Here is a 15,645-nt window from a genome sequence, read left to right as displayed (position 1 = left end):
GCCCTCTCTCCCTCACCCCTTCTCTCTCTCTCCCCCTCCCTCTCTCCGTCTTTCTCACTCTGTCACTCTGTCTCGTTCTTTCTGCACACACTGGCATCTCTTTGAACATTAAAAGTAAGCCTGTTTGTTGGACCAGATATTTCTGTCCTGAGTTAATACTTTCACTTAGATGTGGCCAATGAAATACTTTTCATAGTTGAGTGGTGCCTATAAGAAAATAAATCACATATTATTTTTCAGAGATATTAAGTGTACTTTATAACTATTTTTATTTGTTCTTGTAACATGAAATAATATGTGGAGTTCATCCTTATCAAAATAAAAATGGAGAGCCCTGGCTGCTCATGGAAATGCATCCAGGTTCCCTTAACAAAAGCATGCTTGGCTGTGAGTTGATAGCCTCTTTCTGAGATGGAATTGCAAAGCCAGCTTCGTGGACGTGCAGTCTCTGTAGACCCTCAGAGTCCTGCACTCAGAAGCACCTTGTGTTTGGTTGAATTCTCTGCTTGAAGTTCTCAGTAATTTTTGAATAATTCCATTTTGCACTGGGTCGTGGGTAGGAGGGAAGGTGGCTGAGGACAGGACAGGAGTTGCTTCAGTCTTGCTGAACACTTGATCTAACGAGCAGAGTTTCGTTTGTGACTGTTACCCTGTGCAGCATTGGCTGTTTTGTCTCAGCTACACTTAGAGTTCCTTGTGTACATGTATTCCCCTCCTACTGCCAGTCTGTCTAACCTGTCCTTCTGTCTGACCAGAACCAGTTCTCCTTGCCTTCAAATTCTCCAATAAGTGTCAGTCCTTTCACATGTCCTTCGACATAGGAGCCACGAGAATGCCTTTACAAGTTTATGTTAACCTTAAGAATTATTCAGGATTTTAAAAACTGATTCAGATGTTTTCAACCTGTTAACGGCATTCGTAAAACATGGTTCAGTGATGTAACGTAAGTGGACTAAACCAAAGATTTAAATACCTTGGAGGAAAAGAAATTTTATTTTAGGGAATCCTGAGGTATATCTTTTAGGCCTGTTTATTTTGCAGCCCATCAAAAAACAAAGAGGATTATCAGCGCTTTGATTCCAACTTCCCACAGTACTTCACAGCCCCCAGTGTACGAGTCTGACATGCCTAACACGTGGTACCTCGGTTTGGTGCAGGGTTGTGCAACTGCGTTTCAACAGGACTAAGTGAGAAAATCCAAACCTTTCCATACAAGGTTTTGTATCGCCTCTATTAAACATTCCAGGCTTCCCGGATTGAAGAGCGGCGTTCAGCTGATAGCTGAGATCTCTCCCCTCACACACAGGTGCTCTCGGCCCTCGTTGATTTGAGGATCACCTGCGTGCCCACCTTTAGGAATCCCTGGACCCTGGCCACCCAGGTTATGATTCTAATGTGCAGTGAGGCTGGAGAACCACTGCAGGCTAATAACTTTAATAAGAGTTTATGACTTTTACAAGGAGATGTTTATAAGCTTTTAGAATTTTCACTTTTAAATTTAGACTAAAATGAGCCAAAGAATTCAAAAGAATGACTTAACGGCACAATTGGTTGGTTGAGGCTGCCATTCCAAGATTGACAAACAGGTGTGCTGGCTGAGGTGGTTTCCCATTTGTGGCAACTGGACTATAATTTGACCTTATATTTACAGAATTCTTGGTTCTCAGATGGAGAGGGATTGCCTTGCCATTTGCACGTACCAGACGAGGTGCCCAGTATATAAAACTCATATTGTTTATGACTCATAGAAGGGCCCATGACATAGACCATGTTCTCTATGTCTCCCTCTTTCTTTAGGTTACACACATCAGCTTTTGTTAATTATTTCTTAATTGTACTCATTAGAATCATTTTTTTTTTAAACTTTTTCTCTGATTTGTGATGGATTTGCACCTTAGATCAATAAATCCATAGGATATTAGTAATAACACTCAAAGCAAATGTAGTTATAGGTGTTTTGTTTATTTTAATTTTTTTCCTGGTTTCCGAATCACATTTACTTTGATTAAATTGTATGTTGGTATCTCCCAATAATAGCAAAACTTAACTATCTAAATGGCATCTTTTGGCATTTTAAAAGTAAATACCTGTCAAATCTTGTAATTAGGCTGTAATTGAATAGGATAAAAACTTACAATGCCAAAAGTTATGGAGAAATGTAACTTTATGATTATTCTTGAAGTTTTCGATGTGAAAAATATGTTGAACAGTTCTTCCAAAAATAGCACTTCCTTATTTTTGTTTTTTATTAGTCATATAACTTAAAGAAATAATAACTTCAATCAAAGCTATGGTTTACTGTCAGTAAAATAAAATGTCACAACAGAATCAATATCTATCAATAGGCTCATATAAAAACGTTCCATTTTTATCACCAAGGATGCTTTCCATTAAAACCTTTAGGGCATATAACTTGTAAAATTAGCACCCATCACAATATGCAGTCATTATTAGTTTGTAAGTTTAGATCAGCATTTACCACAAACTGAAAAGAGGTGTCTATGTCCAGAAATCCAGGAGTTTTTTCCCATTCTCAGTGGTGCACATGGTGCATATTTGTATCACTTTAGACTTTTCCAATGTGCATAATGTCCTTCTGGGGTTGTCTTGCTGGTCCATAGGAGGGGAGACCCAGTCCAAGAATCAGGAGATCTGCATTCTAGTCCTGCTCTGCCACCGAGGAGCCGCCTCACCTGGGACAAGTTATCAAGTGTCTCAGTCATGTTTATTGCCTGTTAAAGGAGTGGTTAGTTCTATGGACCTATCAAGCTCTGTGAGTCCCCTGAATCCAAATGGAAAGCCCTCTGCCTCTGAGGAGATAACTGATAAGTGTTGCCCTTCGTTTTAGAAATTCTTAATCATTGCAGCAAAACACATACACAAACAACCCTAAAAGTGACTGAACTGCCCAAGTGCTTTAATATGGCAGAGGTAACTACTCTTATTTTGCAGTCTGTACACATAAAAATTAGCGATTTTTTTATGTTTCTAAGGAAAAAAGATTTTTAAAAATTTCCTCCAAAGGAACTAAAATATCTGTAGAAGCCATGGCTTGCTTTTACAATGTGAAAATCATTTGACTTGCTGTGACTCACCCATCCCTCCTTTCGTCAGAGGAAAATACTTACATCATGTTCTTGATCAGTTGTATATAAATGTACATTTTTGTTACTTTTGCTGTGCCAGTTACAAATATATCTCCCATAAAGTATTTCTCCCATTTAAGTCTGATTATGTACACTTTGCCTAGATCTTTCCAAAATAAAATTTATGTAAATGTCTATTTTATATAAAATATGATGAAAATAATTATGTCTTGTTTCAATCTCTCAAGTGCTCCGTGATTAGTACCCACTGAAATCCATGTCACCAGTAGGTGCCTGCTTTAAAAATAAAAAAGAGTATCCTTCTTCCTTTCCCCATTCATTCATTCATTCATTGCATTGTTCTGTGTGCTTTGTGTCCGCTCTCTTTTTCATATCCCACAACCACTGTTTCAGTGCTTACCCATTCCAGATCTTCTCCCCTCACCTTACTGAGGAGATGCCTTCACCTCTTTCTTTATGGAGTAAATACAAGGTAGAAAACCCTCAATATCCTGCACTGTCGTCTATAAATTTAACCTGCACCCAATTCTCCCCTCTCTCCTGTTGCTACAATGGAAGAAGAGGGCCCTCGGCCCTGGATAATCACATCTTGCAGAAATTCATTCCATTCTTTAATCTCTTTCTTCTTCTTCCTTAACTTCTTCCTTTTTCTGGCTCTTATCAATTTTGTTCTATTTTAAAAACACAGATACAGGTAGCCACCACCAAGATCACTGGAAAAAAATCCTTCCTTTATTCCTTTTCCTCTCTGGCTGCTACTGCATCTCTTTATGTCCTTCACAACCAGACTATTTTGAATAAATTGTCTTCACTCATTCTTTCTACTTACATCCTTCACATTCTCTCTGCAACCTAGTGAAATCTGTCTCTGCAACAAATATTCAAATAAAGTTGCTGTTTCTAACGTCACTAATAATCACTTTAGTGCTGATTCTAGGTCTTGTGGGACTTGGGAGAGCATTAGAGAGTTTAGACCAGTGGTTTAGCGGGAGTGGAAAAACATTTTTTAAACAAAATATTATTTACCCCATGACTTGCTCATTGTTCATGGGTTAGTCTCCTAACACTCCTAATTTTACAACTGTGCTTAGAGCTGGGGTCTCCATCAAGAGTCTTGGAAGGCCTCCAATAGCAGATCATTATTTTGCTGCCCTAATGAAGATATATGTTCAAATTCAGGGCAGATTTCCCAATCCAATTTGGGATAGTCCAGCCCACTCTGCTTGACATCCTTTCCTTTTCTGAAGTTTTTTGGTTTGTTTTGTTTTTAAATAAGAGAACCCTTCCATTTGGACCCTTCAACATTATCACAAACCCAACATATTTAAACCATCATCTTACCAGCAAATTTAAATCTAAAACTAATGACCTGGCTTTTGTTATGTATGCAATTCGTATTGAATGGCTCTTTTTCTGCTTAATGGAAAGGCATTATTTTGTCAAGCCAGAAAGGGATCAACCTTCTGTATAGAAGGACAAGGTCTCACTTGAGGCTGTGAGTTTGAACTCTGGAAACAAAGGGAGCTGTGATGTAACAGGAAATGAGACAGTACCCAACCCCATGGAGACTCCCAGGTGTGAAACAAACCACTGAAGATCCTGCAAAGCTGTGTGTGTACCATGTGCACAAGACTGCAAGGGGACAGGGTCTGTAAGCTTCATGAGGTTAGCCATGAACTTGAACATCATGGGTCCAACGTACACAGCACATGTTCATTTTTTCTTTCCTTCTATTTTATTTTGTAACAGCTTTGTAGTGGCTTTAATCTGACCCTCTCTTGCTAAGAAGAAAGAGAGGAGTTTGGGTCCATTTGGAGGGTCTGAGCTTTTATTGGAGAGTAGTGTGCCCCTGGGGCCATAGATGGTTATGGTAATAATCGTGAGGTCACTACAGTGAAAGCAAAACTCGGAGATGAGAGAGGTGAGGGCCATGGGTCAGACAGCCACTACCTGGAGAGTTCTTTTACAGCACTCAGGTGTAGCAGTGTATTTTCAGAAAAGAGCTGCTTACCTTACCAAGTCCCCTCCTGGTGTCCCCTAGACACCAAAGCTTGAAACCCAGGAGTCATCTACTCAGTCAAACTGCCATCCAAGTTGTGACTATTTTAAATAAATACTTAAAATGGTGCTACTCTCAAGAACAATTCAGTCCAACAGAAGTATCTGTTGATGATGGCAGTGTTCCATATCTGTGCTGTCCAATATGGTAGCCACTAGGCACAGGTGGCTATTGAGCACTAGAAATGTAGTTAGTGCGACTGTGGAACGAAATTTTTTATTTTAGTTAATATTAATTTTAATAACCATACATGGCTAATATCCACTCTGTTGGACAGTGCAACTTTAGAGCTTTTCAGTGTTGTAAGACTCGGGACATAAAAATCACGGAAACACCTTTTAGCTTCATAAGACAAGAAGGCTTGAGATGGTGTGTTTCAAGTTTGGGTGCCAATCACATTCTCTAAGCTTTTTGCCAGAAGGTTCCCAATTCACCTTCTGCCCCCCTCTGACTGTCAGCTGCCTGTTCCTGGACCTGCATTCCCTCCACCTCGACTGTCTCTGTGTTCCTGTCCTTCTGTCTACCACCTGCCTGTCTCCCTAATTTGTTTACCCTCCTACCTCAAGGAGCTTTTATTTCTATTTTATACAAAAGTGAGATAACTGGGGCTGGGGGACTGGTGTCTAGGTTAGTTGATATATATAAAATGTTCGCTTAGCCTTGCCCTCATTTTTTGATAATATAGTTAATATATATAAAATGTTAATATATATAAATATATATATTTTAGTTAATACATATAAAATGTTCGCTTAGCCTTGCCCTCATTTTTTGATAAATTATAAATCAGTTACAAATTCTGGCTTTATTTCTTTCCCAATCTCAAGCTAACTTGTTACAAATTACTTATTAGAAAATAATTATTGAAAAAATGCTGACATGATAATCCTGCTAGTGAATTCATTTTAATAATCTTAAATGCTGGACCCTGCAGTTTTGGTCCATTCCACTGAAGGTGATGATAACACTGCCACTCAGAAAAGGAACGGGGCAGAAACCTGATCTGTCACATCCAGTCCCTTTGAAAACTTGGGAGTGTCAAGGTCTTCAACAAGCTTCTTAGAAGCAGGGTGGTACCTTTAAATCCTCAAGTTTTCCTGAGTCCTCCTCCTTTCAGAGGTCAGCCTGCCTGCGTCTTGCATGGGTGCCCAGCGTCCTTGACCCTGGGCTTGGGCCACACTCCCCGGTTGGGAACAGAACTCACCTGCGCTGGGCGTTCTAGCCACTGATCCCCTTGCTCCCGCGTCTGGCCCAGGCTCACCCTCGAGGTCACCTCGCTCCCATCTCCGGGGGCGGATGGCGGGGTCGCTATGACACCTGGGCGGCCCGAGAGCGGCCAAGGCTCGGCTGGTCCTAAGGAGGAAAAGCTGTGCGCCCGGCGGCGCGGTAGGTGCGGCCCCTTGGCGCCGCGGGAGGGGGTGAAGAGCGCAGGCGCTTCCGGGAGCGCGAGCCCTGCGGCCGGAGCGCCTCTCCTCGCCGGGTCTGCGCCGCCGGCGTCTGAGGAAGACCGACGGGGCCCCGCCCGCGGGCGCCATGCGGACGCCGCCTGGGGCTGCTTCGCTGCGGCTCCTGCTGCTGCTGCTGCTGCCCGCGGTCCGCCCCTGGCCCTGGCGGAGCAGAGGTGAGCCCGGTCCTGGGCGCCGAGGCTGCGGGCGGCTGAGCGCCGGCAAGGGGGCTTCATTCCTCCCCAGGCCAGAAAGGAGAACAGCCAGGGGTGCCCTAGAAGGTCCTGGGCCGGATTTTCTTCTGCAGTCCTCTGGATTCTGCAGTTCAAGTTTTTAGGCACATCTGCTAATCATGCTTGTGCTAAGGATTCTCCTCCAAGGAAAGATAACCAAGGAGAAGTAACTTAAAACCTGATAGCTCTGTTCCGGAGCAGCATATGTTCTCCAGTATCTTTCATTCCACCTAAATTATGTGATGCTCACCGTCCCAGAGAAAGCCCCGAATCCATCACCAGAGGGAGAGGCCCTCATGCAGCGCCCAGGTCTTTTTTATTAAGCTAGCTCAGGCTGTAAAGGGCAGGGAGGGGGTGGGTCGCGAGGCAAGTTCTAGGCAACGAGTGGTATCGTGTCAGGGGTATCTTGAGAAAAGAAAGGGGATAGCCTGCAGCTGAGTGACACCGGAACACCTGAGCCAGGCCAGGAAAATCCGAACGTGGAAATCTTGATAAAGTGAACGCTTACATAAGGTACCGTGTGTGTGTGTGTGTGTGATCACACATATGCTCTCCCACGCAGGACTGAAGTGCGGAATTCGTGCAGTTGATTTGAAAAGTACGGAAACTATCTTGGAATCGGGGTTCTTCTCTAGAATTAGTAGTTGGGGAATTTCAACAGTTGGTGGACACCCGTGGCAGGTGGGTATGACAAAGACATTGATTTCTTAATGAGAAAACGGTGAATTATTTCCTTTGTTTCAAATACCACAACTCCAGGTTAACATGTAATTTTTCTCTGGGCCCCACTTGACCTCACTGTCAAAGAGTTTACTTCATAGGAAATCTCTTCCTAACCAATTTATATCAGTGTCTTAATGTGACATCATATTAGAAGAGTTGGTTTCAAATGTTTCTGGAGGAGATGACATCTGTGTGGAAATGTATATTAGTTGTGTTCATAACTTTTTTCTTGGGCAGGTCTCCCTGAAATTAGGTAGGCAGCACTTCTGTGGAGGAAGCTTGATTCAAGATGATCTGGTGGTTACAGCAGCACACTGCCTGGCTAGCCTCGATGAGTAAGTTGTGGATTTCCATTACTTATCAAACCTTGATCCATGGCAATAGGACTGGGAGATTCGATGCCCTAAATACCATACAAGGGTCAATCTTAGTCCCTTTCTTAATTTTTCCCTCTTGTCCACCGATCCACTGACCTTCCTGATTCCCAGAAACTTGTGTGTATCCCAAGATTTCTTGTGCTTCCTGCTCTACTAATCAGAGACCCCAAAGATCCCAGACATCATCTATGATCTGTGGAGTTAGTGGTGGGGTACGGGTGATGGTTACTTATTTTAATAAAGTATTAACATCAAATGTTAAATGAATGCACTAATGTTCTAATAATAATCTGAGTTTCAGTAATTAGGAGGGAAAAATACTGTGGAAATAACAGATACTTGACTAGATTAGAAGAGGGTACTAGTAAAAGGAAAAGAAGGACAGTTCTAGGAACAACCTTTCTATCTTGCTTAAAATGGTAGAGCATATATAGACTGGTTTATGTACAAAAGAAGACACAAATATTTTATGCAGAAAGACAATTGATGCTAGGGGAAAGGGTTCACAGAATGTAAACACTCTGTGATTGAAAACCATGACTTTTTGTAGATACCTATAATTTACAGGGAATTATAACAATTGATAATAATCACTAATAAAGATACATCTTCTTTTAAGACTTAGAAATGCTTAAAGGTACATTAATCACTTTCATTTAATTACATGAAACCAAGACTGTCTTTCTTGGGGGAGACAACTAGACTTATTGAAAGATTTTTTTTGGTTTTAGGAAACAAATTAAGCATCTGACTGTGACTGCTGCGGAGTATAACCTCTTTCAGAAGGATAAGGAGGAACAGCAAATTCCTGTCTCAGAAATTATTATCCATCCCAAATACAACAGACTTGGATATATGAGTTTTGATATTGCACTGCTATATCTAAAACACAAAGCCAACTTTGGTAAGTAGGGAGTGTTGGAGTACAAAAAAATATAATGGAGAAAACTGTTTATTAATTCTCTGCCAGTTAACTTCAATTCCTGTGTATATATCTAGAAATATTTGAATAGCTAAGTTTTGTTCCTTAAAAAATAATTTTGTTTAATCTATAACATATAGAAAACACTGTACCAGCCACGATTTACGTATGCTTAACTTAATCAACATTTTAAGTACTCCAGTGTCTTGACTGGGCAATATTCTAGGCCATCTACCTGTACTCAGCTCTAGCCAAGGAATGTGGGACATTTGAAAATGTCTTCAGAGACTTCTCCTTTCTGTCACTGTTATGTACTAGATATCTGACACTCTGTCAGCACAAATAATCTACACATGCTGGTTAAAATATTAAAAATCTACTTCTTTAAAATACAAGAAAGGGAAGTGTTCAGTGGCCAAAAACAATGAAAGAGAACAGATCCAGAGAAGTTAGCCAGGCACTGAAGTCAGTGACTGCCCTTGAGGCATCTAAATGATCTTTAAGAACCTAGAGCCTTAACTGGCCATGCAAGGAGCCTGCATGGAAGTAGGATGGGGGATGGGAAAGTCTGATTGGAGCTTCCCATGGATGTAACCTGGGACTTCCTGAAAGCTGATGCTTTGAAAGATAGGGGAGGGCTTCCCTGGCGGCGCAGTGGTTGAGAATCTGCCTGCCAATGCAGGGGACACGGGTTCGAGCCCTGGTCTGGGAAGATCCCACATGCCGCGGAGCAACTGGGCCCGTGAGCCACAGTTGCTGAGCCTGCGCGTCTGGAGCCTGTGCTCCGCAACAAGAGAGGCCGCGACAGTGAGAGGCCCGCGCACCGCGATGAAGAGTGGCCCCCGCTTGCCGCAACTGGAGAAAGCCCTCGCACAGAAACGAAGACACAACACAGCCAAAAATAAAAAATAAAAAAATAAATAATTAAAAAAAAAAAAAAAAAAAAAAAAAAAAAAAAAAAAAAAAAAAGATAGGGGAAAAAGGAAGAAACACCACATAAAGTGAAGGAATAAGGAAATTTACATACTTGTACCTTGGCCATGAACGGAGGGCTCTCAGAAGAATCTGTAGCCTGAGCCAGGCTTCATTCAGGTTCGATGCTGGCATTCACATTACCTGTCACCAAAAACTCCAAGCCAAGACTTTAAAGTTGTTCCAGGTGAGTGATTGGGTTTCTGGCAGAAGCAAAGGTAGTAAATTCTCTTTGAAGAGATGAACCTTAAATCTCAGCTTGCAGGTATTCCCATAGAGGTTTAATGAATGAGAGCACACAATTAAAAGCATGAAGAGAAAGTTGCCACCAAAGAGAGAGTCCAAAATAACAGCAATCAGAATCAGGTAGGTAGCAGATTAGGTCAAATATAGAGAAGTAGAAGATCGGAAATAATTATCCAAAGAGACAAAAAAGTGGGACAGAGAAGATAGACTGGAAGAGTATGGTAAACAATCAGTTTGAGCTTTAGAAGGCATACAGATAATGGGAGAGAGAGGCTATAATTTAAGAGAAAGTGAGTGAGGGTTAGTCATAGCTGATGAGACACTAACCTTCAGACTTAAGAAGACTAGTAATTTCAAACTATAATATTAAAAATAATTTTATATCTAGATATGTTGTGCTGAAATTATAGCATCCTAAAACCCCAGCGTGGATCTCAAAAAATTTAGAGAATACTGTATTCCAACAGAGAAGTGACCATTAGATTTACAGCTAATTTTTTAACAGCAGTAATGAAAGTCAGAAGACGAAAGAACAAGATCATCAAAATACTGAGAGAGAATAACTGAAACTAGATTTGTATATCAAAAGAAACTATTGATTTTTTTCTATTCCCCTTTACAGAAAAACTCTATGAAGAGCCATGTTGGCATGTTAATTTCCTCTCCTCAGTTCTCATAATTGCGTGTATTAGGTTTGAGATGTCTATTAGACATCCAAGCTAATCACACTTTCACCCCCATCACTCTTCCAAATTTGCCCATGTCACAGTCACCATGTCCATGTTGCTAAATTCAAAGATAAATTCTCCATGCTCAGCTTACTTAATAGGTGTTTTAGCACAGGGATATCAGCTCAGTGCTTTGTGACCACCTAGAGGGGTGGGGTAGGGAGGGTGGGAGGGAGGGAGACAAAAGAGGGAAGAGATATGGGAACATATGTATATGCATAACTGATTCACTTTGTTATAGAACAGAAACTAACACATCATTGTAAAGCAATTATACTCCAATAAAGATGTTAAAAAAAAAAAAAGGATAGGAGTTTTGACAGAGTTGCTCATACTCTCCTGGAAACATTTTCCTCACTTGATTTTTAGGGGTCCCTTGGTTTTCCTTCTACTTCTTCTTACAACCTCTCTTAGTCTTCTCGGATGACTCCTCCTCTTCTTCGTGACTTATTGTTGAGGTGCCCCAGGTATCAGCCCTTGGACCGCTTCTTCTTTTTCTGTGCTCACTCCCTTAGTGATCTCATCCAGGATCAAGGCTTTAAACACCAATTACTTGAAGATAACTCTAGATGTTATATATCCAGCCCAGGTTTCTGTGTATTATATATGGTACTGGGATTAATAGGGCTCTTATAGCCAACTGCCTAGTGATCTACCTGGATAGCTAATAGACTTCTCAAACTTAATATGTTTAAAATAAAATCCTGATTATCCCCTACATCTAAATCTGCTCTATCCACAGCCTTCCATTTGGATTAATGACAACTCTATCTGCCAGTTGTTTAAGCTAAAAACCTTGCACTCATTCTTCATTCTTCTTTCTCTCACACTATCCATCTACTCCATCAGAAGAATTCTATCGCTTTTGCCTCACCCTCTCCACGCCTAACATCCTGTTCCACGCTACCATCATTTCTTGCCTAGGTTAATCTGAATGGTCTCTTGAATCATCTCCAGCTTCCTCTTTTGCATCCCTAATGTTTATTATTAACCCAGCAGCCAGAATAATCCTTTTTGAAATCTAAGTCAGATTATATTACTCTGCTGAAAACACTTCAGTGGTTCTCCGTTACACTCAGATAGAAATCAGTGTTCTTATCAGCTGACATCACCCTCATCCTAGCCCTGTATCTAACCTCTTTTTTGTTTATTTTTTTACTAAACTTTCTTTTGTTTAATCTGCTCCAGCCATCCTGACCTCCCCACTCTTCCTCAGACGTATGTGGCATGATTCCACTGCAGGGACTTTCCATTTTGTTTTTTTCTTCTTCAAATGCTTTCCACCCAGATGACTGCCTGATTCCTTCCCTCAGCTTCTGCTCAGTGAGGCATGACACGACTACAGTTTTTTTTTTTTTTTAAAGCAGTTCTTTTTTTTTTTTTTTAAAGATTGATTGATTGATTGATTGATTGCTATGTTGGGTCCCCGTTTCTGTGCGAGGGCTCTCTCTAGTTGCGGCGAGCGGGGGCCACTCTTCATCGCGGTGCACGGGCCTCTCACTGTCGTGGCCTCTCTTGTTGGGGAGCACAGGCTCCAGACGCGCAGGCTCAGTAGTTGTGGCTCATGGGCCTAGTTGCTCTGCGGCATGTGGGATCTTCCCAGACCAGGGCTCGAACCCGTGTGCCCATCATTAGCAGGCAGATTCTCAACCACTGCGCCACCAGGGAAGCCCCTCGGCCACCATTTTTAAAATTGCATCTCCCATGCTATCTTTCCTAATCCCCAGACTTCTCATCTTTCTTACCCTGTTCTGATTTTTCTGGAAAAATCTGAGCACATATTACCTAACAACTAAATTATTAGATTTACTGTTTGTACTCCCCCCACCTCGAACACACACACACACACACACTCGCTCACTCACTCACACTTGTATCTAAGTTCTGCCAGGGAAGGATTTCTTTTTTTCTGCTAATTCATTGAGGCCCAGAAGAGTGCTTGGCACATAATAGTGCTCAATTACTCTTGAGTGAAAAACTATCCCTTAAGAACAAGGGCACAACCTAAAATGTTGCTAGTTTGGGGAGGGTCATTGTGGTATGTGTAACGTGTTTTTCCTTATTCTACTTACATTTTTCTAAATTTCTATAAATATGAAATAGTTCTTTTGAGAGAGAAAAACTTTTAAAATGTATGTCATTATTACATTTAGGAAGAAAGTGTAGAAACCATGAAATCAACCAGACGTCAGTTTCCGGATATATTTAGCCATTACTTGTCTGTGACTCTTATGATTTTTTGTTACTGTTGTTTTTTCAGGAACTACTGTTCAGCGGATCTCTATTCCCCATAGAGGTGATACATTTGAAGAAGGGATTTTTTGCATGGCCAGTGGATGGGGCAAGATTTCAAAGAGTAAGAGGCATCAAAAGAATGTAATATTTCTTCCAGGCCCCTTTACATGCCCAGTGGAAGCAGGAATTTTGTTGGTCCTGAATAATACATTTATCCTGGGTTTTTCCCCCTTGAGTTCTGGCCCAATGAAGACTTCTGGTTGTCTTCACCATAAAAAGTCTATACTTAAGGCTCTACATAAAATTCCTCCTACTGCCATTTTGGTTAGGTGTGTCAGATGAAGGAACCAGAGGTGACTATAATAGATGAAGAATAATACAGTAAAGTAACAATAGTTAAGCTTCCTTACCTTTAATATTGTGATTTTTTTTTTAAATGAAGAATTTTACAGAAAATTGCCTTATTGACTAAAGTTTTCCTCTTGAGGAAACATTTAAGCATATATTCAGAGAAGCCACAATTGCCTATGTTACCTTAAAAATCTAAATTTAAAAAAAATGTCCTTTATCACATAGTATAAGATTTTAGGAAATAATATTCACAGCTTAAAAAAAAGCCTTCTACATTTTGGTTAAACATCTACAAGTTTTAAACTTGTAAGCTTCTTATTGGTTTCTTTCAGTGAGGACAATTGTTGACTAACATATCAGTCCCTTCTCCACAGCAGCAGAATATTCAAATGTCCTACAGGAAGTGGAACTTCCCATCATGGATGACAGAACATATAAAACTATGCTCAAGGGTATGAACCTTCCTCCCCTGGGAAGGACCATGTCGTGTGCCGGTTTTCCTGATGGGGAAAAGGATACCTGTCAGGTAAAAAGCATAAACCAGTCCAGTTATTCACCCACTATCACGTGGGTGATAGTGGATTCTGTCTTTTTTTCTCCTGAGCTGCTTTTGGGGGGTTACTTCTTCAAGATTCCCTTTTCCCTCATCTTTCCATCTGGCTTCTACTGAAAAAGGTTCCTTGACCAGGGCTGAGAGAATTCTTTTCTGTCCCATGTCCATTCTTACCCCTGTACCTCTTTTTGGGGGAGTGAAGAGGAGAGGCAGGGAAGGTGGTTTCAACATTTCCAGCCTAATGGAATCAAACAAGATGACCACTTTGGCTAACTAATTAGGTCAGCTCTGAATTAGTTTTCATTCCACCTTTTGTTAAACATTGTAATTTTTCTTCAAGCTTTAGTGAAGAATGCAGTGTTTGCACAAAGTTTGACCAAGGATAGCATAGCTATAGTAACTATGGGGTAAAAGATGTTGTGAATGACAGTGACCTCCCAAGGCCAACATAACAGCTTCACAAAGAAGACCAATCCTGACAAGATAAGAAAGGAAAGGGAGGCCAATTTGTGAAAGACATGTGTTTTAAGTTTTAGATGAAGAAGATAATTTACTTGGAAAGTGGTTTTTTTGTTTGTTTTTTGTTTGTTTGTTTTTTTAACTGTAGGAGCAGGGATTCTTAATTCTTTGCCAGCAAGCAGCTTGAAACTGCCATGTGAAGGTCCCTAAAATTTTCTGTTGGAAAAATGTTTAATTTTTCTTCTAGGGGGCAACAGAATAAGGACCAGGAAGAGTTTGGGATGAAAGAGATAGAAATTTACAGTTATTCCACTTTCTAAATTGGAACATAGGTAGACTTAGGTTGCTTTGTCCTGTCTCATCCTTTATAAGCAATCATTTTTTGGATAAAGCTCTCAAACAACTCTGTGCCTTTTGAGGGGGTTTAATCTGACACAAAATTGACATGTTTTCAAAGCAACATATCATTATGAAGAATTATTAAAGAAAGGATCCTGAAATTGTGGGTCCTTTATCCTCTAGTCTGAGAGCCAATGGATCCTTTATATATAGCCCCTGGGACAAAATTGGGTTCCCAGGCATTCTGTTTTTAAAGCCTTGAGCTATTGCATGACTTTAGAGGCTCTATTCACTGGTGCTGTGGGCTTGGGATGTGACACAGTCTTTCTGAGCAATTCCAGATGACAAGCTATAGTTGAAGCATATATCTGTGAACTCCCCCTTCTCCTTCTATTTATTTTGAAATATATATGATTGTTCCCAAAAGACTGAGAGGAAGAGAGGAATTAAGTGTTAGATTGACAAGATTGCATGAAGTGGGTGGAAGGAGGTTACATCTAAGTGAAAAGACAGTCCTTTGAAGCTAATGATGAAGAAACAAAATGATAGACAAAAAATGTTGATGAATAATGACCTTTGGGCTTATATGCCTCTACTTCTCTCTCTGAGATGTGTGCTGATATTTTTGGACCTGATAAAATATTTTTAACTTGTGACTATTTTAAAATTTCCTCTTCCTCTATTATAAAAGGGGGACTCTGGAGGTCCACTTGTTTGTAGAAGAGACGATGGAAACTGGGTTCTTGCTGGGATAACTTCCTGGGGAGCTGGTTGTGCTAGAGGTTGGAATCCTTTCAGAAATAACCATAGAAGGGCATCACCTGGCATTTTTTCCAAGGTGTTTGAGTTAATGGATTTTATCACTCAGACCATGACAGGTGGGTGTCATTTCTATG

General features: G+C 40.8%; 1 protein-coding gene across 1 annotated transcript in view; it reads left to right on the top strand.

Annotated features, from left to right (window-relative positions):
• The first annotated feature begins 6,679 nt into the window (after window positions 1-6,679).
• Window positions 6,680-15,645, top strand: part of OVCH1 (ovochymase 1) — a 75,792-nt gene continuing 66,826 nt past the window's right edge. Inside the window, 7 exon segments of the mRNA XM_036865994.1 lie at window positions 6,680-6,787; window positions 7,407-7,525; window positions 7,805-7,902; window positions 8,676-8,848; window positions 13,073-13,168; window positions 13,773-13,924; window positions 15,441-15,627. Of these exon segments, the coding sequence (XP_036721889.1) occupies window positions 6,700-6,787; window positions 7,407-7,525; window positions 7,805-7,902; window positions 8,676-8,848; window positions 13,073-13,168; window positions 13,773-13,924; window positions 15,441-15,627 (913 nt within the window). The 5' untranslated portion in view covers window positions 6,680-6,699.

This window comes from Balaenoptera musculus, chromosome 10 (genome assembly GCF_009873245.2).
Source record: "Balaenoptera musculus isolate JJ_BM4_2016_0621 chromosome 10, mBalMus1.pri.v3, whole genome shotgun sequence".
Taxonomy (NCBI): domain Eukaryota; kingdom Metazoa; phylum Chordata; class Mammalia; order Artiodactyla; family Balaenopteridae; genus Balaenoptera; species Balaenoptera musculus.
Note: the sequence above shows the minus strand (reverse complement) of the source record. Positions and strands in the feature narration are given on the sequence as shown.